Here is a 26,722-nt window from a genome sequence, read left to right as displayed (position 1 = left end):
ATTAGCCCGCGGACTGCTGAACGCAGCAAGATCCATATTCAGACATAGTCTGGACAGCAAAATTAACTAGATAAACTTCTCCAACTAATTTTAGATGTATATTCAATAGTGCAGCCACACTATTAAATATAGCAGCTATCTTAAAGTTAACCAGCCAAATGTAACTAAATCAGCTGCTCTCAGTTATGCCCCTGGAACACCCATAATTTAGCCAGGTAAGTGTTCAAATATTAAGAACATAAGAAGTTGCCATACTGGGTCAGACTGAGGGTCCATCAAGCCCAGCATCCTGTTTTCAACAATGACCAATCCACAAAACAAGTACCTGGCAAATACCCAAACATTAAATAAATCCCATGCTACTAATGCCAGTAATAAGCAGTGGTTATTTCCTAAGTCAGTTTGATTACTAACAGTTTATGGACTTCTCCAGGAACTTATCCAAACCTTTTTTAAACCCAGTTACACTAACTGTCTTAATCACATTTTCTGGCAATGAATTCCAGAGCTTCATTGTGCATTGAGAGAAAAAGAATAAACTGTTCTAATCTCTTTAACCTTTTTTCATAGGGGAGCTGTTCCATCCCATTTATCATTTTGGTCGCCCTTCTCTGAATCTTTTCCAGTGCAATTATATCTTTTTTGAGATGCGGCGACCAGAATTGTACACAGTATTCAAGGTGCAGTCTCACCATGGAGCGATACAGAGGCATTATGCCATCCTCTGTTTTATTCATCATTCCCTTCCTAATAATTCCTAACATTCTATTTGCTTTTTTGATTGCCATAACATACCGAGCCGATGATTTCAATGTATTATCCACTATGATACATAGATCTTTTTCCAGGCTGGTAACTCCTAAAATGGAACTTAACATTGTGTAACTACAGCATGGTTCCCTATGTACATCACCTTGCACTTGTCCACATTAAATTTCATGTGCCATTTGGATGCCCAGTCTTCCAGCCTCACAATATTAATTTAGCTTTCTAACTTCTGCGTTAGCCTTGTTAAATGCTTCTGAATATGGACCTCATAGACTAGAATAAAACATTCATTTTTAATCTTTCCTAGGGACAATATGACCTGTAGCCAGAAATGTTCAGGTTTTAATATTATTTTTGCTTGGGTAATTTGTTTACTATTGTAGCTAGTCTTCTTTCTGTGGTACAGGAACGAGTAATCAAATGTATGAAATAATAAATAATATTCTCCATAGCCTATCACAGTCTGACTAAAGTTAACACTCTGAGGCTCCAAAATGGGAAAGTCTTCCTTAAGAAGACATCTGGACAGGGGTGAGAAACATCTAGAGGTATAAGAATATTATTAAGGCTAAACTCCAACACTTAAAAAAACCAAATAACATTTGATACATTAAAATCCTGACAAAGGACCATGCCAGGAGGTAAACATGCTGCCCTCGCCGGGCCAGAAATATAAGCAGGTAGATGGGGCTGAACCTTGGCTGTAGAGCCGCTCTCAGTTACTTTGTGCTAAAGCCATTAGAGATTCATGTGACTATATTGATTTAAATGTGTGCTAATAGCTCATGTGGCCCGGAGGCTGCTATATAAGAAGCTGTTGTCCCAGCTTGCCAACAATATAGGACCAGCTGCAGGTTTGCATGGAGCATCCTAAGAACATTTTCTGTAAATGGTTTGCAGTTTTATCCCCATGTCCACTGCGAGGGGTTTGCTAGGGGAGAGAGGTTTAGCAGCCTACCTGTCTTTGGTATTTCCAGTTTATTCTTCAAGTATTGCAGAAGCAGAAGCACTGGACAGTTGACATTAGCCAAAAATTCTTTGTTATCTACAAAACAAAAACTCATTTTAAATTGTTATGGCAGGTTAAAGAGAGTTCCCTCACTACTAAACTCCCCTTATTGTGATAACTCTGCCCTGCCTCTTATACAAGGTTGATTACACATTGGTGATCAGGATTCGACATCCTTTTAATTTAATACAATAAAATATTAAAGTAAAAAAGAATACAAAAAAAAATGTATTTGATGCGGGTTAGGTGGTGTTCATTAGGTTAGTTACCCCCATTTGTGTGGATTGATCATTGGTACCTGCCTCTTAATCCAGCATGCTCCCTGCCATACACTAGACTGAGAGACTCCCTCAGTCTCTCAATGCTAAACTATCCCCAGCACACCAGTGTCACTTCCACACCATACACCAGAGTGAGATTCCCTCAGAGCTAAACTATCCCCCATATACCATTGCCACCACCCATAACACCTCCACCCCATACACCAGAGTGAACCCCCCCCCATGCTAAATTATCCCCATACACCAGCATGAGATCCCTCAGCACTAAACTATCCCTCATACATCAGAGTAAGACCCTTTAGTGCTAAACTATTTTCCATATACTAATGACACCATCCAAGTCACCTTCACCTCTTACACCCTAGTGAGACCCACTCAGTATTAAACTATCCCCCATTTACCACTGTCACTACCCATGTCACCCCCACCCCATATACAAAAGAGAGATCCCCTCAGTGCTAAACATTGATAAGACAGGCTAAGAGAGAATTTGAAAAGAAGTTGGCCATAGAGGCAAAAACTCATAATAAAAACTATTTAAATATATCCAAAGCAGAAAGCTTGCAAGGGAGTCGGGTGGAGTGTTAGCTCATCGAGGGGTTAAAGGGGCATTTAGGGAAGATTAGGCCATCGCGGAAAGACTAACCAAATTCTTTGCTTCGGTGTATAAGGAAGAGGATGTTGGGGAGATACCCATTCCGGAGACGGTTTTCAAGGGTGACGATTCAGATGAACCGAACCAAATCATAGTGAACCCGGAAGATATAGTAAACCAGACTGACAAACTGAAGAGTAGTAAATCACCTGTACTGGATGGTATATACCCCAGGGTTCTGAAAGAACTGAAAAATGAAATTTCAGACCTATTACATTTCATTTGTAACCTATCATTAAAATCATCTGTTGTTCTTGACGACTGGAAGGTGGCCAATATAATTAAAAAAGGCTCCAGGGTTGATCCGGGAAACTATGGTCTGGGGAGCTTGACTTCAGTGCAAGGAAAAATCGTGGAAACTGTTATAAAGAATAAAATCACAAACCATTTAGATAGACATGGTTTAACGGGACATAGCCAGTATGGATTTACCCAAGGGAAGTCTTGCCTCACAAATCTCCTACATTTTTTTGAAGGGAAGAATAAACATATGGACAAAGATGAACTCGTAGATGGTATTTGGATTTTCAGAAGGCGTTCGACAAAATCAGACTAAAGAAAACTAAAATGTCATGGGATAGGAGGCGATGTCCTTTTGTGGATTGCAAACTGGTTAAAAGACAGGAAACAGAGAGTAGGAATAAATGGTCTGTTTTCACAGTGGAAAAAGCTAAACAGTGGAGTGCCTCACGGATCTGTGCTTGGATCAGTGCTTTTTAATATATTTATAAATGGAGACCACATGATGTGACGGAGGAATAGGATGTGTGCCTATGTAGCTCTGGGTCCCCTCCTCCCAACTTTGCTGTTATTTTGGGTTAATATTTTCTTTGCAAACCCTTTCACATGCTGTTTTAAGCGGGTATCTCTTGTCTGTTGGTGGCAGCGAAAGTGAACCCAGCATTTTATGGCATCATGGTCAAAGAGGAAAGACAAAGTGCAGCCTAAACTGGTGAGTGCAAAGATGGAAGCTCCTTTTGAGAGCCCCGCCTTCGCCTCTGACTTCACATTTGAAAGAGACTGATGTCGTAGCTGCACTCAATTTTTAATATTGAAAAGGTTTATACGAAATTCGATGAAATTTTCACACTACTAGTGGACTCAACAAAGCACATCCAGGACATCAAAGCATGGGTATCTGATTTGGACGACAGAATAACTGCCTTAGAAGCAGAGATTGCATCTTTAAAAAAAGATTGCGATCAGCAAGTCCTTAAGCTGGATGACTTGGAAAACAGGCCCTGCTGTGGGAATTTGAGATTTATCAGACTGCCGGAGAATATTTGCAATACTGACCTTGCAGAAGTGCTAGAGAAGTGGTTACCACGAGTGTTCCCATTAAGTAATAAATTAAATATGGTGTCCTTCTCATTGAGCGGGCTCACTGTTTAGGGGCTCGACTCCCCCAGCGATCTAGACCTCGTCTCATAATTGCCAAGTTTTTAAATTTAGCACATAAGATGGAAATCTTGCAGGCCTATTGTAGAAATCATAAAGTGACCTATGAGGGAGTGATGGTTTTAAGTTTTCCAGATTACTCTGCAACGGTTGCGGCTCAGAGGAGAACCTTTGTGCCTGCCTGTGCAAGGTTAGCAGAAAAAAAAATAACATTCATGCTGCAATATCCAGAGAAATTGCGGATCACTCATTATTATAAAGTGAGCATCTATTACACGGTGGAAAGTGCTACTGCCTTTTTGAATTCTTTGCAATCTGAGGGCTCAGGATGAACGATTTAGACCCGTTGTGCTGATGGTGGACCCTTGGCCCGAGGTGGGGTTGATGCTACCCGCAGGGCAAGCCCTACGGGTCCCCACCATTGGGAGGCGGAGCAGGCTAGGAGACAGAGGCCGATTGGAGCTTCGCTGATACCAGCCCACATTCCCCGCAAGTTGAGCCCTTGGGTGCCAGGGTCGGCTGGACTTAGGCGGGCCTCCGTGTGTCGACTCCCAGTTGGTGTAGACAAGGGTACACCAGGAACCAGCAGAGGTGTTTGAGGGCTGAGGATGGTCCGGATGAGGCAGGGTTCCAGAGACCCAGACACCAACAGGAACAGAGTAGAGCAGGCAGCGTCCAGGTAAAGATAGGCCGAAGCCTGAGAAGCCAGGTCCGTAGGATGCTGAAGAGAGTCCAAGGCAAGCTGGAGTCGGGGCAGGCAGCAGAACAGCAAGGTACCGGAAGCAGAGCAGAGGTTAGAGCCAGGAGATCATATCAAGCGTAGTCTAGACGAAGCAGGGGTCAATATCAGAGAATCAGTCCAAGCGTAGTCCAGGAGAAGCAGGGGTCAATACCAGAGAATCAGTCCAAGCGTATTCCAGGCAAAGTAGGGGTCAATACCAGAGAATCAGCTCAAGCATAGTCCAGGCGAAACAGGGGTCAATACCAGAGAATCAGTTGAAGGGTACAAGGAGAAGGCGAAGGAACAAGTAGGAACAGAAACCAGGACCAATGACAGGAAAAGGAGTCAGGAGTGATCACAGGAACAGGAACGAGCAACGAGCACATTTTTTACATACGTCAGGGCGTAAAAAAAAAAAAAAAGAAGATGGGGCTGAAGAAGGTACAATTCGTAATTCTGCGGGTAAAAGGGGGGCAGCGGGGGAGGAGAGGTGGGTGTGTGGGGGGCAGGAAGGACGCTTAATGATATCGTCTTGTTTTATTACAGAGATATTCAGGGTGGTGCGCAGAACAGGGTGCGTCTGGATTGTGGGCCACTCGTTCATTCACCGGGCGCAATGGCGAGCATTGAGACGGCCATATGGGGAACACTTAGATCTTGACCAGCGGCAGTGGAGCGTGTCCTGGTTCAGCAAGAGAGGAATGCTGTGGGATGAACTCTTGCCATTCCTGTGGGAAAGGGCAGAACTGTGAGGTGTGCCGGATTTCTTGCTTATTCATCTTGGGGGAAATAATATGGGGAAAAAGTCATGTCGGGAATTGATCACCTGTATCAAGAAAGATCTTTCACAGATTTGGATTAGATGGCCAAGGGTTCTGCTGGGATGGTCAGATATCATTGTCAGGCTTCGATGCAAAACGGAAATATTATGGAAAGCAGGGGTAACGAAGATGAATCAGCAGTTGGGTAAATGGGTAACCAGAGAGGGAGGTTTTTGGTTAAGACATAGATGGGCATCGGGGGTTGAGGAAGGATTATTTCAGGGTGATGGAATCCATTTGTCAGAGGTAGGAATGGATTTATTTAATAATTCCCTACAGGACAATTTGGAGGTGGTGCTTTTTAGGAGGTTTGAGGCCGCAGTGGGGGGAACAAGAACTGGTTAAACAGTTTCTTGTCTGTGGCGGTAAACCAGAGCCCTAGTTACTATTGAAGAATTTGTAAGGTTAAAAGGGGGTGGAATGGGGGGGGGGGGGGGGCGCAACTCGTGCAGTAGGGGGGCTGCTGCACAAGAAGACCTGTGAGCTTGGGGGCTATAGCTCAGGGCCAGGGCTTGATGTGAGGCGGGGCAAGGGGGGGGGGGGGGAGGAGGGTGGCAGTTGCTTTACCTCAGGGACAAGGGGTAGAGCCGGAAAAAGGGAAAGGGGGGGGGGGGGGGGTTATGAGGGGAAGATAATGGGGGAAGGAGGGGTTGGTAGTTAAATGTTATAATGTTATAGTTGTTGTAAGGGGCTCGGGTTTGCAAATAAACTGTGGCCTATGTTAAATGCCAAAAATGGTACGTGTTTTATTGGGAGGGGGGAGGGTTTGAAGGAGCGATCTTAGAACAGGTCTAACCTCCCCGAGTTATATTTTTATGATGTTGGTTTAATTTGAATTGTATTTCTATATTTTTCTGTTATACCTTATATTGAGCTGTTTAGAAAAAGCAAAAATGACAGAGGCAGATGGACTTTATAGACTAACCCAGCACTTCTCAACCGGTGTGTTGCGACACACCAGTGTGTCGCCAAGCACCGGCAGGTTTGTCCCGTGCTCTCGGTCTCTCCCGCTGCTCTTCCTTCCCTGCTGCCGTTGCCACCGGGCTATCAGTATGTTCAATGTTCAAGCCCAGTGGGAACGGCAGCGGTGGTAGAAGAAGCAGCGGCATCTTTTATTCTTCCCCCCCCCCCCCGTGACCCGGAACAGGAAGTGATACGCGGTGCGCGGGAAGGAGAAAGAGCCGTGCCGCGTGATAAAGTAGCGGCGGCGGCTGCAGCATCGGCCCCCGAGCAATTGAAGCAGCCGGTAATCAGGAAAGGAGACAGCAGCATGAGCCTCCCGCGGCCGATGGGGTTCTACTTTCTTGGCTTGCGGGGGCTGGAGGAGGAGGAGGCTGCTGCAGTTACCATTTGTGCTTGGGGGGGGAGAGGAAGTGAGTGAGAGAAAGAGAGAGAAGCAGCCAGCCAGCCAGTCAGTGTGTGAGAGAATGTATTTGATTGAGAGCATGTGCGTGATTGAGAGAAACTGGTCAGAGAGCTGGTGTGTGTGTGTATTTGTGAGAGACAATGAAAGTGACTGCTCAGGGAGATGACTGATGTATATGTGAGAGTGTGAGACATTAGTCAGGGAGGTGACTGATGTGTGTGTGTGAGAGAGGGAAAAAGCATGGAAGTGAGAAATCTGGGTATGTGAGAAAGCATGGGCATAAGAAGCCTGGTGTTGGGGGGGGGGGGGGGGGGCGGGAGGGTTGTGTGTGTGAAAGAAAGCATGGAAGTGAGAAGACTAATTATGTGAGAGAGAGCATGGGAGTGGGAAGCCTGTGTGTGTGTGCATGCATGAGAGAGAGAGACTGGTTGGTAAGGTGACGGTGTGTGTGTGAGAGAAAGAGACTGGTGTGTGTGAATGTGAGAGAAAGAATGTGATTCAGGGAATGAGAAGCCTGTGCACATGGAAAGTGAGCATGGAAATGAGAGACTGGGGTGTGTGTTTAACATAGAGAAAGTGATTATGGGAATGAGAAGCCTATGCATGTGAAGAGAGTGAGCATGGGAATGAGAAACCTGGGTGTGTGTGAGACACAGCATGGGAGGGAGAAGCCTGTATATCTGAAAGAGAACATGGGAGTGGGAAGCCTGTGTGTGTGTGTGTGTGTATGCATGAGAGAGATCAGGTGACTGGTGTGTGTTTGTGTGTGTATATGTGTGTGTGTGTGTGTGAGAGAGAGAAAAAAAGTGATTATGGGAATGAGAAGCCTGTGCATTTGAAGAGAGTGAGCATGGGAGTGAGAAACCTGGGTGTGTGTGAGACACAGCATGGGAGTGAGAAGCCTGTATATCTGAAAGAGAACATGGGAGTGGGAAGCCTGTGTGTATGTGTAAGCATGAGAGAGGGCAGGTGACTGGTGTGTGTTTGTGTATGTGTGTGTGAGAGAAAGAAAGTGATTATGGGAATGAGAAGCCTGTGCAAGTAAAGAGAACAAGCATGGGAGTAAGAGACTGGTGAGTATGTTTGTGTGTGTGAGACAGAGAAAGTGATTATGAGAGTGAGAAGCCCATATAAGTAAGTAGAACATGGGAGTGGGAAGCCTGTGTGTATGTATGGCATGAGAGAAACTGTTCAGGAAGGTGACTGGTGTGTGAGTGTGTCAAAGACTGTTTGGGAGATGATCGGTGTGTGAGAGACAGAAACTGGTCATGGGGGCATGACTGGTATGGTGTGTGTGTGAGAGACATGGGCACTAAGGAAGAGGACCATGAGTATAGAGCTTAGCTTCTACTGCTGCTTCTGGTGTATGCCACGGCCTGCATGGACGGGGAGTAGGAGAGCTGCTGGAGGGGGTAAGTAAAGGTGGCTTTTTAAGTTTATTTTTCTTGATTGACTGCCATTTTAATTATTTAATATTATGTGATGTCTGCTTTTTTGAAATATTTTATTGGTGTTTGGAGAATGTTTAATAGTTTTTATGAGTTTTTAATTGTTGGATGTTATTCTGTTCATAGCTGTTTTGAAACATTTATTCTGCTTATTAGTATAGTACTAAACATTGGCATCTCAGAGACATGGTGGAAAGAGGATAACCAATGGGACAGTGCTATACCGGGGTACAAATTATATCGCAATGACAGAGAGGAGCACTCGGGAGGAGGTGTGGCGCTTTATGTCCGGGATGGCATAGAGTCCAACAGGATAAACATCCTGCATGAGACTAAATACAAAATTGAATCTTTATGGGTAGAAATCCCTTGTGTGTCAGGGAAGACTATAGTGATAGGTGTAAACTACCGTCCACCTGGTCAAGATGGTGAGACGGACAGTGAAATGCTAAGAGAAATTAGGGAAGCTAACCAAATTGGTAGTGCGGTAATAATGGGAGACTTCAATTACCCCAATATTGATTGGGTAAATGTATCATCGGGACACGCTAGAGAGATAATGTTCCTGGATGGAATAAATGATAGCTTTATGGAGCAATTGGTTCAGGAACCGACGAGAGAGGGAGCAATTTTAGATCTAATTCTCAGTGGAGCACAGGACTTGGTGAGAGAGGTAACGGTGGTGGGGGCCGCTTGGCAATAGTGATCATAATATGATCAAATTTGATTTAATGACTGGAAAAGGAACAGTGTGCAAATCCAAGGCTCTCGCGCTAAACTTTCAAAAGGGAAACTTTGATAAAATGAGAAAAATTGTTAGAAAAAAACTGAAAGGAGCAGCTACAAAAGTAAAAAATGTCCAAGAGGCATGGTCATTGTTAAAAAATACCATTCTAGAAGCACAGTCCAGATGTATTCCACACATTAAGAAAGGTGGAAAGAAGGCAAAACGATTACCGGCATGGTTAAAAGGGGAGGTGAAAGAAGCTATTTTAGCCAAAAGATCTTCATTCAAAAATTGGAAGAAGGATCCAACAGAAGAAAATAGGATAAAGCATAAACATTGGCAAGTTAAATGTAAGACATTGATAAGACAGGCTAAGAGAGAATTTGAAAAGAAGTTGGCTGTAGAGGCAAAAACTCACAGTAAAAACTTTTTAAAATATATCTGAAGCAGAAAGCCTGTGAGGGAGTCAGTTGGACTGTTAGATGATCGAGGGGTTAAAGGGGCACTTAGAGAAGATAAGGCCATCGCGGAAAGATTAAATGATTTCTTTGCTTCGGTGTTTACTGAAGAGGATGTTGGGGAGGTACACGTAATGGAGAAGGTTTTCATGGGTAATGATTCAGATGGACTGAATCAAATCACGGTGAACCTAGAAGATGTGGTAGGCCTGATTGACAAACTGAAGAGTAGTAAATCACCTGGACCGGATGGTATACACCCCAGAGTTCTGAAGGAACTAAAAAATGAAATTTCAGACCTATTAGTAAAAATTTGTAACTTATCATTAAAATCATCCATTGTACCTGAAGACTGGAGGATAGCAAATGTAACCCCAATATTTAAAAAGGGCTCCAGGGGCGATCCGGGAAACTACAGACCGGTTAGCCTGACTTCAGTGCCAGGAAAAATAGTGGAAAGTGTTCTAAACATCAAAATCACAGAACATATAGAAAGACATGGTTTAATGGAACAAAGTCAGCATGGCTTTACCCAGGGCAAGTCTTGCCTCACAAATCTGCTTCACTTTTTTGAAGGAGTTAATAAACATGTGGATAAAGGTGAACCTGTAGATGTAGTGTACTTGTATTTTCAGAAGGCATTTCACAAAGTTCCTCATGAGAGGCTTCTAGGAAAAGTAAAAAGTCATGGGATAGGTGGCGATGTCCTTTCATGGATTGCAAACTGGCTAAAAGACAGGAAACAGAGAGTAGGATTAAATGGGCAATTTTCTCAGTGGAAGGGTGTGGACAGTGGAGTGCCTCAGGGATCTGTATTGGGACCCTTACTTTTCAATATATTTATAAATGATCTGGAAAGAAATACGACGAGTGAGATAATCAAATTTGCACATGACACAAAATTGTTCAGAGTAGTTAAATCACAAGCAGATTGTGATAAATTGCAGGAAGACCTTGTGAGACTGGAAAATTGGGCATCCAAATGGCAGATGAAATTTAATGTGGATAAGTGCAAGGTGATGCATATAGGGAAAAATAACCCATGCTATAATTACACAATGTTGGGTTCCATATTAGGTGCTACAACCCAAGAAAGAGATCTAGGTGTCATAGTGGATAACACATTGAAATTGTCGGTACAGTGTGCTGCGGCAGTCAAAAAAGCAAACAGAATGTTGGGAATTATTAGAAAGGGAATGGTGAATAAAACGGAAAATGTCATAATGCCTCTGTATCACTCCATGGTGAGACCGCACCTTGAATACTGTGTACAATTCTGGTCGCCGCATCTCAAAAAAGATATAATTGCGATGGAGAAGGTACAGAGAAGGGCTACCAAAATGATAAGGGGAATGGAACAACTCCCCTATGAGGAAAGATTAAAGAGGTTAGGACTTTTCAGCTTGGAGAAGAGACGACTGAGGGGGGATATGATAGAGGTGTTTAAAATCATGAGAGGTCTAGAACGGGTAGATGTGAATCGGTTATTTACTCTTTCGGATAGTAGAAAGACTAGGGGGCACTCCATGAAGTTAGCATGGGGCACATTTAAAACTAATCGGAGAAAGTTCTTTTTTACTCAACGCACAATTAAACTCTGGAATTTGTTGCCAGAGGATGTGGTTAGTGCAGTTAGTATATCTGTGTTTAAAAAAGGATTGGATAAGTTCTTGGAGGAGAAGTCCATTACCTGCTATTAAGTTCACTTAAAGAATAGCCACTGCCATTAGCAATGGTAACATGGAATAGACTTAGTTTTTGGGTACTTGCCAGGTTCTTATGGCCTGGATTGGCCACTGTTGGAAACAGGATGCTGGGCTTGATGGACCCTTGATCTGACCCAGTATGGCATTTTCTTAAGTTCTTATGTTCTTATAGTTTTACAATTATTTCTCTGTGGGGATCTATAGCTGCTTGCTAGTTCTGTTTTCCTAATAAGAGGTGTATTGTTTTTTAGGGCCTGATTTAATATTTGTAGTGTTGCCTTTTCATAGATAGGGTTGCTCCTGTTTGAGTGTATTCCATAATACAGGTGTAACTGTGTGCGGATTAGTTTATGTGCATTACTACAGATCCTGGGAGTATGTTAGGTCTGTTCTATGTCTGTTAAGGAGATATTTTACTAGCATGTAAGCGTTTGTATCAGTCTTATTTGTTGTGTTTTCTCAAGAGGACATGCATTGGTGGTAAACTGCTATCTTTTCATAAGTAGGGCTATTGAGCCTGGAAGTAGAAGGAGTTTGAGTTGCTGTTACTGAGATGACACCAGAACCAGAATATCTTTTTTGTAGGGTGAGTTGTATGGGGAATGTCATAATTCTGCTTTACATCCATTATTGTGGGTCAGGGGGGTTCCCGTGGATGCAAACTGTACGTTTACATCTAGCCCCGTGACAATCATGGGTCAGTGTGTCATGCATGTGTGATGTAGCGCAGCCCGGCCGCAGGCAGGAGCTAAGCTAGCATAAGAACAACGGCAATACCAGAGCCCGACAGCAGGGGGCACAGGGGAAGAGGAAAAAAACCTACAAATCCCAGGTTCCCTGAAACCCCACCAGACCTGGGAGGAGAGCCTGAAGGCGAACAGGTGGCAGACATAGAGATTAATGAGGTAGACAGCGGTGAGTCCATGGAAGTGGAGGAAGAGGGCGTTCCACCGTGGTGGAGCTGGCCACAAAAGCCCGGCTCTTCAGAGTCAGAGGAGGAGGAGATGGAGGTAGGTTCAGGGGGAGAGGAATCCTCCAGCTCATATATGGAAACTGAGTAGTCTAAGAGGGGTGGAGTATAACCTTTATCTTAGGGGAAGCATGGGAGAAGGGCTCTAGAGGTGCTTGTTGTGTTTGAGGTTGTAATAGCGCTGATTAGAGGATGTACAAGCTTACTCTGTAATAGCACAGCTTGTAAGAGGACCGGAGGGCTAGGCTGGGGGAGGGTCATTTGCTGCACGCCTTGATTCAGTAGGTATAGACAAGGCTGGAGGGGGGAGGAGGCAGACCCCATGGGGTCTGATGGGATTCATCCAAGGATTCTGAGGGAGCTCAGAGATGTGCTGGCGGGTCCGCTGTGTGACCTGTTCAATAGATCCCTAGAAACAGGAGTGGTGCCGAGTGATTGGAGAAGAGCGGTGGTGGTCCCGCTTCACAAGAGTGGGAACAGAGAAGAGGCTGGTAACTACAGACCGGTTAGCCTCACTTCGGTGGTGGGAAAAGTAATGGAGTCACTGTTGAAAGAGAGAATAGTGAACTATCTACAGTCCGGAGAATTGATGGACCAGAGGCAGCATGGATTCACCAGGGGAAGATCCTGTCAGACAAATCTGATTGACTTTTTCAACTGGGTAACCAAGGAATTGGATCAAGGAAGAGCGCTAGATGTCATCTACTTGGATTTCAGCAAAGCTTTTGATACGGTTCCGCACAGGAGACTGGTGAATAAAACAAAAAGCTTGGGAGTGAGTGCCGAAGTGGTGACCTGGATTGCAAACTGGTTGACGGACAGAAGACAATGCGTGATGGTAAATGGAACTTTCTCTGAAGAGAGAGCGGTTTTAAGTGGTGTACCGCAAGGATCGGTGTTGGGACCGGTCCTGTTCAATATCTTTGTGAGCGACATTGCGGACGGGATAGAAGGTAAGGTTTGTCTTTTTGCGGACGACACTAAGATCTGCAACAGAGTGGACACGCCGGAAGGAGTGGAGAGAATGAGACGGGATTTAAGGAAGCTGGAAGAGTGGTCGAAGATATGGCAGCTGAAATTCAATGCCAAGAAGTGCAAAGTCATGCATTTGGGGAGTGGAAATCCGAATGAACTGTATTCGATGGGGGGGGAAAGGCTGATGTGCACGGAGCAGGAGAGAGACCTTGGGGTGATAGTGTCTAATGATATGAAGTCGGCGAAACAATGCGACAAGGCGATTGCAAAAGCCAGAAGAATGCTGGGATGCATAGAGAGAGGAATATCGAGTAAGAAAAGGGAAGTGATCATCCCCTTGTACAGGTCCTTGGTGAGGCCTCACCTGGAGTACTGTGTTCAGTTCTGGAGACCGTATCTACAAAGAGACAAGGACAAGTTGGAGGCGGTACAGAGAAGGGCGACCAGGAAGGTGGAGGGTCTTCATCGGTTGACATACGAGGAGAGATTGAAGAATCTAAATATGTACACCCTGGAGGAAAGGAGGAGCAGGGGTGATATGATTCAAACTTTCAGATACTTGAAAAACTTTAACGATCCAAAGACAATGACAAACCTTTTCCAACAGAAAAAAATCAGCAGAACCAGAGGTCACGAGCTGAGGCTCCAAGGAGGAAGACTAAGAACCAATGTCAGGAAGAATTTCTTCACGGAGAGAGTGGTGGATGCCTGGAATGCCCTTCCGGAGGAAGTGGTGAAGTCCAAAACTGTGAAGCACTTCAAAGGGGCATGGGATAAACATTGTGGATCCATCAGGTCCAGAGGACGCATATAAAGAGCAGGTAGTAAAATACTGCACGGAGCGGCAGTAGCCACAGAGGCATTCACGGAGCGGGATGCCAGTGGCCAGTGGTAGGTGTCCACCTTCATGGAGCGGAAGGATGAAGGGCTGTCATCTCCCAATTAAATAAAAAAAACAAAACAAAACAGGGATGGGATCCATCAGGTCTAGAGGACACATATAAAGAGCAGGTAGTAAAATACTGCACGGAGCGGCAGTAGCCACAGAGGCATTCACGGAGCGGGATGCCAGTGGCCAGTGGTAGGTGTCCATATAAAGAGCAGGTAGTAAAATACTGCACAGAGCGGCAGTAGCCACAGAGGCATTCACGGAGCGGGATGCCAGTGGCCAGTGGTAGGTGTCCACCTTCACGGAGCGGAAGGATGGAGGGCTGTCATCTCCCAATTAAATAAATAATAAAAAAACCCAGGGATGGGATCCATCAGTTCTAGAGGACGCATATAAAGAGCAGGTAGTAAAACACTGCATGGAGCGGCAGTAGCCACAGAGGCATTAACGGAGCGGGATGCCAGTGGCCGGTGGTAGGTGTCCACCTTCACAGAGTAGAAGGATGAAGGGCATCCATCTCCCAATTAAAAAAAGAAAAGAAAAAAAGAAAAAAAACAGGGATGGGTTCATGGGCTATAGGTATTACCAATTATTAGGCTTTTCAATATTTGATGATAGTTAATGTGACTTTCAAGGCATGCTTCACTTTCGGTGCATGTCCGGCATGACTCCCTGCTTCAATGACAGGGGAAAAGAAAAACTGATACTTCACACATTTCCAGCATTGCCCTCTGCTTCATGGCAGAGAGCTATGCTGCCGCTTACCCAACTAATCAAATTTAATATTTCACTTGGAAGCAGCTCCAGCACTGCTCTCTACATTAATGGTGGGGGTGAAAAGGGAATTAGAACATAAGGTTACTAAGAGCCAAGAGAAACAGTTAAGTATGAGAAAAAATGTGTGAAGCTTGCTGGGCAGACTGGATGGACCGGTTGGTCTTCTTCTGCCGTCATTTCTATGTTTCTATGTTTCTATAATACAACCAGCTGTTACTTTATAAACTACTTTGAAGGAACTAGCTCTCTGTCTGTGTTGTCTTTGGGGATTGTGGGGGGCTGCTTAACCCCAACCCTGCCTGAAAAGAACCTAGAAGCCCAGCAAAACTAGGGCCAGCGGAGGCACCGACCCCGGGAGTTACGTGAGCCTGGCGAACTCCAGGGACCAGGGCGACTGGTGGAGGGTCAGAACCGGAGACAGAGGAGCGGCACCCGAGGCCTCACGGACGGTGAGCCTTCACACATGTGAGAACCATCTGTCAGGTGTGTCCCGACAGAAAAAAAGTTGAGAACCACTGGACTAACCAATTTATTGAGGCCTGAACTTTTGAGGACAGAATGTGCACTTCGTTAGTTGCATCTGATCCTTGAAAGCTCATGCCTCAATAAATTGGTTAGTCTATAAGGTGCCACCTGCAGCCGCCCTTTTGCTAATACCAGACTAACATGGCTACCCCTCTGAAGATTTTTAGAAAAAGCAGATGATAAATTGATTAAAAGCAATTATTATAACCAGACAGACTAAAAATATGCAGTATAGTGTATAGTAAAGGACATTAAAGCTGGATGTGGTGACATTACATAGATATTTAAGAAGCTATTCATAGACTTTAAATTTGTTGTACTTATGGAAAGTCAGAGCTGAAAGGGAGCTTAGGAGATCATCTACTCATCCCCTGCCTCCATGCAAGATCTACTGTACATAAACCATTCCAGAGAGATGTACTGACAGCTCCAAGGGCAGAGATTTCACTTCTTAGGTAACATTCCAGTGTTAGAAAGTTTTTCCTTATATCTATTTAACTTAATTCTCCACTGCTGTAATTTAAGCCCATTGCTTCTTATCGTCCCCTCTCCCCACCCACCCATACACATATTTCTCCTTCTCTTCCTCCTTTTGTGTCCCGTAAGTGTGAAGAGGATGTCCCTGGATCTGCCCTTTTTCAGAGTTTGGAGCTGCCGTGGCCCCTGATAAATACTCACTGCCATGTATAACAGAGATGAACATCCCGTACTCTTTGACTAGTGATGCAGAATTTGTCTTAGGCGAGGCAGATAGCAGGCAGTCGTCACTGGGTGAGCGTTTCTGAGCAGGTGTTGCAGAGCAGCAGGGCATTTGATGGGGTGAGGCAGCAATTACTGGGTGTTGGATACCAGTCTTTGGGTATTTGCAGTCAATTAGTGCGGTCAAGAAGCAGTTGGGTATTGGGTGGAGTAGTAGGGCACTGGGCAGCTGTAGGGCAACAGTCGGATGCTGGTCATGCATTGATCAGTCTGGTGTTGAACAGTCAGGCCACAGAGCAGGGAAGATACTGCTAGAACTGTAACTTCAGCGCGTGATGCCATTGTGAGGTCATCACAAGTAGGTCCTGTGTCACTATCCTGGCACTGAGATAGGATTAATCTACAGACACAGAGTGGGTTGGTACTGCTGCTTTCCTGTTAACAAGTCTCTGATGCTCTTAGTAAAAGAATATTCTCATTTCTAGTTAGATTTTTTTTCCCTCTCAGTCACTGGTCTGATGTATTACAGTCGACATAAAGGTGTGACACTGTATTAGACTGGATGTTAAGGGGATGTGGTGCATATTTGCGCACACAGAGGTGGAGTATCACATATTTTCACTTCTGAACTATCATACTTGATTCTAGGCATGTTTCTATGTGACTTCTGTGTCATTTAGTGCTGCATTTGCACTGCAGAAAGCTCGAAACTTCATTAAAATACAAAAGAAATGCCAACATTTAACGTGTAGGTGGAAAAGGGGACACAATTTAGGTTATGTCAACTAGGAACAGATATGATTGCATCATCTTTAAGGACCTTTGTCTTCATTCTTTACAAAAAAAAGAGTGAAAAATGACTTTTCCATTGATTTCTCTTAGGTGTGTTATAACAAAGTCATTTTTCCACTGACTTTTTTTGTTATAACATTGAAATTCCCAAGCAAAATCAAATAAAACTGAAAATAAAGAGCCTTGCCTGTTACGCTCGCCGCCCGCAGCAGACCCGCGGTGCGGCCCTCTCACCTCTCTGCCTAGGCCTCAGGCTCCAGCTCCTCGTCGCTGGTGGCAGTGAGCCGCCGGTCTCGACCTCAGACTCCTGCCAGCACCTCCGGCCCTGCTCCGCTTCCCGGAACCTCCAGCCAGGATGCCTCCACTCCTCGGGCCTCTCCACGGGCCTCGCCGCGCCCCTCCCTAGGCGTGCGCGTGCGCGTGCGCATCAGTAAATGATTTAAAGGGACCGCAATGGGAACCTGGCCGCAGACCCAGTTACTGACGTCAGATCCTTCAGCACACAAATACTCAGGCTGCGCTCCTCAGCGTCACCTTTGCAACAGGTCTCCTTGGACTCCTGTTCCTGCCTTCTCCGTGCCTTGACCATTGCTACATCTGACCACGCTTGTTTTCTCTGTTCCTTGAACTTTGCTACGTACGACTTCACCTCAGACTCTCTTGGGTCCAGAGATCCACGTTGCTTGCTACACCTTCCAAGTGCCATCCACTTCTACTCAAGTTCGACAGCGATGCCTCTGTCCCTATCCTCTGGACACGGACTGTTAAGCTTCGGCCTCCCTTTGCTCAAGCACCTTCAGTATCCTCCTGTTCCCTGGTGCTTGAGCTTCCATTCCGCATCCTGTCTGGGATAGGATCATGCCACCTGCTGGCTGCTGTCTTTGGGCTGAACCAGCTACTACTGATACCCAACCTCGAGGTCCGCCTAAGTCCTGCTGGCCCCGGCACTCGAAGGCTCAACCCTAGGGGAACGTGGGCCGGTATAGGTGAAGCTCCAGTGGCCTCCAGCTTCAGCCCACTCCGCCTGCTACGGTGGGGACCCGTAGGCCCTCGCCTACGGATTGCGTCAACCCCACCTCAGCCCAAGGATCCACCTCCTACACAACATTGCCATGCTTTTCAGTACATATTTTACAAGAAGAATTGTGACTTCATTTTATCTGAAGGTACGGTTAGTTCTGCAGTCCCTGGGACTGGAGAGAGGAGGAGGTACAGCCAGCAAGGGAATCTCCCGGCATCGTAGGCTTGGAAGAGGTGGAGAGAGGAGCTTTAGTCTGGCTATTTCTGATGTGGCTGTGGAGGATAAATCTCTCCCAACAAGAAAATCCTGCAGCTATTTGCAGAGTTAAAGGATGACTTGGAATCAAGACACTCGCAGACCCAGCTCATTTAATCCTTTCATTTTTGTATCCGGCTCTTCCCCATCCACTGTGGCATCAGCAGGTGGAATTGGCCTCATTCCATTTCCTAAGGCATTGTATTGAATGCTGCAAACTTTTATAGATGGCAGGGAAGTATATTCTGTTCCCTAGAATCCAATCATCATTCAGGGCCACTAACAGGGATTTGCAGAGAGCAGCTTTTTTGTTGTATATGTTGCCATGCATGCAGCTGCAGACATGAAGCATATTTTTCTTTTTTCAACTTATTAAGCCATTCAAGCAAAGTAAATACAGACTAGACAATGATTTACAAGATGCATGAACTAAAAGAAGGTGTGCTCATCAAGTGCTCAGTTATATCTACAGTTGCAGGAACATTTTTAGTTCAAAATTGTTTACTGATTTTTAATAATAATAAGCGGATACAACCATTCAGGTGAATTTTCAAAGGAGTTATTGGTGTAAAAGTAACATACTATCATAGCAATTTTCAAAAGCCATTACCCACAGATGTGCACTGAATGTGGGTAAAACCTATGCACAATTCGGTGGCCTATATTGTAGCAATTTTCAAAAGCTCACTTGCATGGGTGACGTGCATTTGCATGTGTAAAGCCCAGTTTAAGTATATAAATGCTTTTGAAAATTACTCCCATAGTACATAGCAATGGGTTGGCTCTGGACTTTGCACACAAAAGTAGAAAATCGAATCCAGAAATTAAAAAAACAGAATAAACTCCCTCAGCCTCCCACCCTTCTCTCAATACAGGAAAGTGTCCACATTGGAAAATGACAATAGTGTAAAAAATATCTCTAACAAAAAGGACATCAACAGATGATGTATAATATCGGGCCAGTTAACTCAGCCAGAGTGTGGTGCTAATAACACTAAGGTTGTGAGTTCAACCCCCATACTAGCCAACTTCTTGGAGTGGAGTTGTAGCCTAGTGGTCAGCACAATGGGCTCTGAACCAGGAAAACCTGGCTTCAATTCCCAACAAGGGGCACTTAGAGAAGATAAGGCCATCGCAGAAAGATTAAATGATTTCTTTTCTTCGGTGTTTACTGAAGAGGATATTGGGGAGGTACCCGTACTGGAGAAGGTTTTCATGGGTAATGATTCAGATGGACTGAACCAAATCACGGTGAACCTAGAAGATGTGGTAGACCTGATTGACAAACTTAAGAGTAGTAAATCACCTGGACCGGATGGTATACACCCCAGAGTTGTGAAGGAACTAAAAAATGAAATTTCAGACCTATTAGTAAAAATTTGTAACCTGTCATTAAAATCATCCATTGTACCTGAAGACTGGAGGATAGCTAATGTAAACCCCATATATAAAAAGGGCTCCAGGGGCGATCCAGGAAACTACAGACCGGTTAGCCTGACTTCAGTGCCAGGAAAAATAGTGGAAAGTATTCTAAACATCAAAATCACAGAACATATAGAAAGACATGGTTTAATGGAACAAAGTCAGCATGGCTTTACCTAAGGCAAGTCTTGCCTCACAAATCTGCTTCACTTTTTTGAAGGAGTTAATAAACATGTGGATAAAGGTGAACCTGTAGATGTAGTGTACTTGTATTTTCAGAAGGCATTTCACAAAGTTCCTCATGAGAGGCTTCTAGGAAAAATAAAAAGTCATGGGATAGATGGCGATGTCCTTTCGTGGAATACAAACTGGCTAAAAGACAGGAAACAGAGAGTGGGATTAAATGGACAATTTTCTCAGTGGAAGGGTGTGGGCAGTGGAGTGCCTCAGGGATCTATATTGGGACCCTTACTCTTCAATATATTTATAAATGATCTGGAAAGAAATACGACAAGTGAGGTAATCAAATTTGCAGATGATACAAAATTGTTCAGAGTAGTTAAATCATAAGCAGGCTGTGATATATTGCAGGAAGACCTTGTGAGGCTGGAAAATTGGGCATCAAAATGGAAGATGAAATTTAATGTGGACAAGTGCAAGGTGATGCATATAGGAAAAATAACCCATGCTATAGTTACACAATGTTAGGTTCCATATTAGGTGCTACAACCCAAAAAAGAGATCTAGGTGTCATAGTGGATAACACATTGAAATCGTCGGTTCAGTGTGCTGCGGCAGTCAAAAAAGCAAACAGAATGTTGGGAATTATTAGAAAGGGAATGGTGAATAAAACGGAAAATGTCATAATGCCTCTGTGTCGCTCCATGGTGAGACTGCACCTTGAATACTGTGTACAATTCTGCATCTCAAAAAAAGATATAATTGCAATGGAGAAGGTACAGAGAAGGGCGACCAAAATGATAAAGGGAATCGAACAGCTCCCCTATGAGGAAAGACTAAAGAGGTTAGGACTTTTCAGCTTGGAGAAGAGACGGCTGAGGGGGGATATGATAGAGGTGTTTAAAATCATGAGAGGTCTAGAACGGGTAGATGTGAATCGGATTTTTACTCTTTCGGATAATAGAAAGACTAGGGGGCACTCCATGAAGTTAGCATGTGGCACATTTAAAACTAAGCGGAGAAAGTTCTTTTTCACTCAATGCTCAATTAAACTCTGGAATTTGTTGCCAGAAGATGTGATTAGTGCAGTTAGTATAGCTGTGTTTAAAAAAGGATTGGATAAGTTCTTGGAGAAGAAGTCCATTACCTGCTATTAATTAAGTTGACTTAGATAATAACCACTGCTATTACTAGCAACAGTAACATGGAATAGACTTAGTTTTTGGGTACTTGCCAGGTTCTTATGGCATGGATTGCCACTGTTGGAAACAGGATGCTGGGCTTGATGGACCCTTGGTTTGACCCATTATGGCATGTTCTTATGTTCTTAAGGCAAATTACCTCTCCCTCTGGAACAAATAAATATAGTAAATAACCTTTTGAAAGGACTTGATGGACCCATGATCTGATCCAGTATGGCATATCTTATGCTCTGTGTGGTAAAGACTGTAGATACAAATCCCATATTTTTTAAAAAGTTATTTGTTTTTTAGTTATGGCTATTTTCTCAACATATTTTTCCCTACCACAGATGTTTTTTTGTGCACAAACTTTACTCCCGTGGCAGCAAAGAGTTTTGTGTGCAAAAAATGTGTACAACCTTGCATGAAAATCCCATGCTAAGAAAGACATTAACTAATAACTATTACCCCACAGTGGTGTTGGTAGCTCAGTTTCATGTCTTGAAAAACAAATTTGATCTAGAGAGGGCATGTTGGCATTACATTTTCAGTTATGCAGTGGGCTGGAGTGTTTATCTCCCAACCTCTCCGGACAGTGAATCATACGGAATCATTTTTTGTTGACTTGGATGTTAAGTCTCGTGGCAATTTGGTTATTTACAAAGGAATATTGCTAGCTAAATTGGGATCGTACACAGATGCCTGTTTAATTTCCAAATGGAATGATGATTTGAATCTTACATGCACAGCTAAGGACTGGGAACACTTATGGAGGTCTGCGCATAAAAAGGTAGATTTTAAAAGTCAGGTGCATGCAAAAATGGCCACATACACGTGTAAATGGAGCTGCATGGGAGCTACATGAATTTTAAATAGCCAGGAAGTACACTTGCCCAGAAAAAGGGGCAGAGCATGGGTGCTCTAGAGACAGGGCCAGCACTGATGCATGTAACTCCAAATTTTCCTCAGCTGGCATGTTATGCATGCCACAGTTCCTCAGTAGGTGCTGGAGTCTGGTGAATGTTGGGGAGAGAGTGAGAGAGAGAGACCCTTTATAGGCCTCAGTCTGATACTCTATATATGGACCATTGTAAAGAGGCACTTTGATTCACGGTGACTTTTCAGGAGGTGGGTTGTGGTTAGGGGGATGGTGTTACAGACACATTCAGAGGTATCCATTGTAAAATTGACATCAGTAAAGAATTTTTAACCATATAAGTGATGAAAATTCTAAAAAGAGGAATTGATTTCTACACTGCAGTCTCTGCTAGTTGCATTGTACAAATCACTCCGAATCAAAGTGCTCCCTTACAATGGTCACCACCGTTGGCTGGCAGAGCTGGCTATGGCAAAGGCCCACCTGGAGCTTCACCTGTACCAACCCTCATTCCCCTTAGGTTGAGCCCTTGGGTGCCAGGGCCAGCAGGCCCTCTGCTTGCGAACCGGAAGTCTGTGGAGAAGTTCGGGTCACAGGCCAGGGTCCGGGGCATGCTGGTTATAGGCGTATTCAGAGACAGGCAGCATTCAGATATGGTCTTGAACCAGGCAGTGGTCAGTGGCAGGAGGAGTTCAGACTTGGTCATGACTCAGGCAGTGGTCAGTAGCAGGTGGAGTTCAAGCATGGTCATGAGTCAGGCAATGGTCAGTGGCAGGTGGAGTTCAATCATAGAAGAGTGTCAAGCTAAAGTCAAAACCAAAAATTCGTCCAAGGGAAAGTGGAACAGATAGCTAGATAAGGAGGTAAGGAGCAGCACAGGTGGGCAGGAGAAGATACTGAAGAACAGAAGACTGACCACAAGATGAAAATTTGATGAAGAACTGAAGACTGATCATAAGATGAAGACAAGGATTAAGAACTCAGGAACGAAGACTAGGAACGCTGAGGCAACTTGCTCTACTAAACAGTAGTTGACCTATTGCCGAGGCAAGGATATGCTACTGACCTGGCCTTTTATAGACCCTTGTTGGTGATGTCATCATAGGCCGCCACTGGCATTTTCCTGCCGCAGGCCTTTTAAGATAAGCAACGTCAGGTGCACATATGCCTTAGGAGGGCCCAGAGGAAGTAGTAGTGTTGGAGGCAGGTTGAGTGCAGCGGCCTGCCGTGTGTCCATTTGTGGGCCTGCCCTGGCGTCAGAGAGTGTTGCTACTGGCGCAGGGCTGGAGGTAAGTGCAGTGGTCCACAGGCCTGCCCCATGGAATGCCAAAAGCAATAGGGATTTAATGTGCATAAATGTTTTTCTGTGTGCACATTATCTATTATGTGCATTTTTTAACTCTCCGTGCATTACCATACCATTAGCTTATTGCATCAGGAGTTTAAAAGAAAATCTTTGCCTATGTATTAAGAAATTGTGTGTGGCCCCATGATTAGGCATTAGATCTAAAGGTCCCATGAAATTAAGGATTACTCCTTAACTCTGCCTGCAGGGAGAGTTGTTTGTACACCAAGTCCAATATCTTATTCTTCCCCATATGTCATCTAAAAATGGAACGTAAGTTGTTTTTTTGTATTAAAGCAATCTCAGCTACATGTCTTCTCCATAAGTTCATCTGAGGCTTCCAGAAGTGAACAATAGTAAGTCAAGTAGCATGTTAGCAGCTTTTTTTTTTTTTTGATTGACAGGAAAATTTGAAACATCTCAGAACCCTAGCAAGCAGAATGAGGGAGAAAAATAGATATCTAACTCAATAATAGCAATAGATTTCATTTCAGCCAAGGACCTGAAATCATGTATGAATTTTCAGTGCCACCACATAGAAAAAAGAGACCAATGCACCCACAAACTCTTTGGCATAGAGCCAAAAAAAGACAAGGGGTTCTCTGTATGTGTGATGCAGTAAACAAAATATTAACTTTTTCTTTGTACAGCAAATAGATATTCTGGAAGCTGCAGTCCATGTTTATTTATTTATTTAGACATTTTATATATCATCATTCCATGTAGATCACAATGGTTTCCAGAGTGACATTCATAATTATAACTTAACAAGCAAACAAAGATTGGTTACAGTGGTAGTATTCATTGGCAGGCATTAACAAGTCAAGTTTTCTAGTACCTATTAATTGATCTATTACATAAGGCAGAGGTTATGGATAATTGAAATGAAATGATAGTTTTCATGTCTTAGTCAGAGAGCTGTTTTGAGAATCTTCCATTCTCTTGTTTGATTATTCTTCATAATTTATTATCTTTTGTCCTTCCTGTTTTTGTAGTTATATCTATTCTGATGATTTTATGTTAAATTATAAGCCTTTTTGAATAGCCATGTTTTAAATTCACGTTTAAATTTCTTTCTATCTGGTAAAATATGTAGTGCCTCAGGCAGAGCGTTCCAGGGCTTTGGACTTGCTATTGAAAATACTCGATCTCTTGTTTGCATCAGATGTGTGCTCTGTATTGTGAGAGTAGACAAAAGGCCTTTATTTTGAGATCTTAGTGTTCGCCGAGGATTTTACTGTTGAAATATTACCCCTAATAAGAGGGTGTTATTGGCGTGTATGATGTTGAATATTATTGTTAATACTTTATAGTAGATTCTGGATTTTACTGGTAACCAGTGCAGTGCAGTCAGCAAGGATGAAATGTGATCATATTTCCTTGATCCTTTAAACTAGAACAAAGGGGAAAGCCGACAGTCGCTCAGCAGCGCATGGTTCGGAGAGATGTATCTTTAAAGGATACTAATGATGCATTAGAATTAGGGCATCCCGACAGTGAGGTTCCAATAATTAGAAAAGTAGTCCAAGTGCCTGTAACTAAAAACTCACCTGAGCTAAAAAATTCTAACTTATCCCTATCAATTAAAAAGCAGAATAAAAATACAAACAAAAAACAAACTTTGAAATGTTTGTATGCTAATGCCAGAAGTCTAAGAAGTAAGATGGGAGAATTAGAATGTATAGCAGTAAATGATGACATAGACTTAATTGGCATCTCAGAGACATGGTGGAAAGAGGATAACCAATGGGACAGTGCTATACCGGGGTACAAATTATATCGCAATGACAGAGAGGAGCAGTCGGGAGGAGGTGTGGCGCTTTATGTCTGGGATGGCATAGAGTCCAACAGGATAAACATCCTGCATGAGACTAAATACAAAATTGAATCTTTATGGGTAGAAATCCCTTGTGTATCAGGGAAGACTACAGTGATAGGGGTATACTACCGTCCACCTGGTCAAGATGGTGAGATGGACAGTGAAATGCTAAGAGAAATTAGGGAAGCTAACCAAATTGGTAGTGCAGTAATAATGGGAGACTTCAATTACCCCAATATAGACTGGGTAAATGTATCATCGGGTCACGCTAGAGAGATAACGTTCCTGGATGGAATAAATGATAGCTTTATGGAGCAATTGGTTCAGGAACCGACGAGAGAGGGAGCAATTTTAGATCTAATTCTCAGTGGAGCACAGGACTTGGTGAGAGAGGTAACGGTGGTGGGGCCGCTTGGCAATAGTGATCATAATATGATCAAATTTGATTTAATGACTGGAAAAGGAACAGTGTGCAAATCCAAGGCTCTCGTGCTAAACTTTCAAAAGGGAAACTTTGATAAAATGAGAAAAATTGTTAGAAAAAAACTGAAAGGAGCAGCTACAAAAGTAAAAAAATGTCCAAGAGGCGTGGTCATTGTTAAAAAAAATACCATTCTAGAAGCACAGTCCAGATGTATTCCACACATTAAGAAAGGTGGAAAGAAGGCAAAACGATTACCAGCATGGTTAAAAGGGGAGGTGAAAGAAGCTATTTTAGCCAAAAGATCTTCATTCAAAAATTGGAAGAAGGATCCAACAGAAGAAAATAGGATAAAGCATAAACATTGGCAAGTTAAATGTAAGACATTGATAAGACAGGCTAAGAGAGAATTTGAAAAGAAGTTGGCTGTAGAGGCAAAAACTCACAGTAAAAACTTTTTAAAATATATCCGAAGCAGAAAGCCTGTGAGGGAGTCAGTTGGACTGTTAGATGATCGAGGGGTTAAAGGGGCACTTAGAGAAGATAAGGCCATCGCGGAAAGATTAAATGATTTCTTTGCTTCGGTGTTTACTGAAGAGGATGTTGGGGAGGTACCCGTAATGGAGAAGGTTTTCATGGGTAATGATTCAGATGGACTGAATCAAATCACGGTGAACCTAGAAGATGTGGTAGGTCTGATTGACAAACTGAAGAGTAGTAAATCACCTGGACCGGATGGTATACAACCCAGAGTTCTGAAGGAACTAAAAAATGAAATTTCAGACCTATTAGTAAAAATTTGTAACTTATCATTAAAATCATCCATTGTACCTGAAGACTGGAGGATAGCAAATGTAACCCCAATATTTAAAAAGGGCTCCAGGGGCGATCCGGGAAACTACAGACCGGTTAGCCTGACTTCAGTGCCAGGAAAAATAGTGGAAAGTGTTCTAAACATCAAAATCACAGAACATATAGAAAGACATGGTTTAATGGAACAAAGTCAGCATGTCTTTACCCAGGGCAAGTCTTGCCTCACAAATCTGCTTCACTTTTTTGAAGGAGTTAATAAACATGTGGATAAAGGTGAACCGGTAGATATAGTATACTTGGATTTTCAGAAGGCGTTTGACAAAGTTCCTCATGAGAGGCTTCTAGGAAAAGTAAAAAGTCATGGGATAGGTGGTGATGTCCTTTCGTGGATTGCAAACTGGCT

At 43.6% G+C, this 26,722-nt stretch overlaps 1 protein-coding gene across 1 annotated transcript in view; it reads right to left on the bottom strand.

Annotated features, from left to right (window-relative positions):
• The window catches only part of C6HXorf65 (chromosome 6 CXorf65 homolog), a 71,909-nt gene extending 55,414 nt beyond the window's left edge, over positions 1-16,495 (bottom strand). Inside the window, exons 1-2 of the mRNA XM_029607962.1 lie at positions 16,173-16,495; positions 1,727-1,813 (exon numbers count right to left, since the gene is read on the bottom strand). Of these exons, the coding sequence (XP_029463822.1) occupies positions 1,727-1,813; positions 16,173-16,455 (370 nt within the window). The 5' untranslated portion in view covers positions 16,456-16,495. The remainder of the gene's footprint in view (positions 1-1,726; positions 1,814-16,172) is intronic.
• Between the last annotated feature and the right edge of the window lie 10,227 nt (positions 16,496-26,722).

Source organism: Rhinatrema bivittatum, chromosome 6 (genome assembly GCF_901001135.1).
Source record: "Rhinatrema bivittatum chromosome 6, aRhiBiv1.1, whole genome shotgun sequence".
Classification (NCBI taxonomy): Eukaryota; Metazoa; Chordata; class Amphibia; order Gymnophiona; family Rhinatrematidae; genus Rhinatrema; species Rhinatrema bivittatum.
This window is presented reverse-complemented; position numbering and strand designations above follow the sequence as displayed.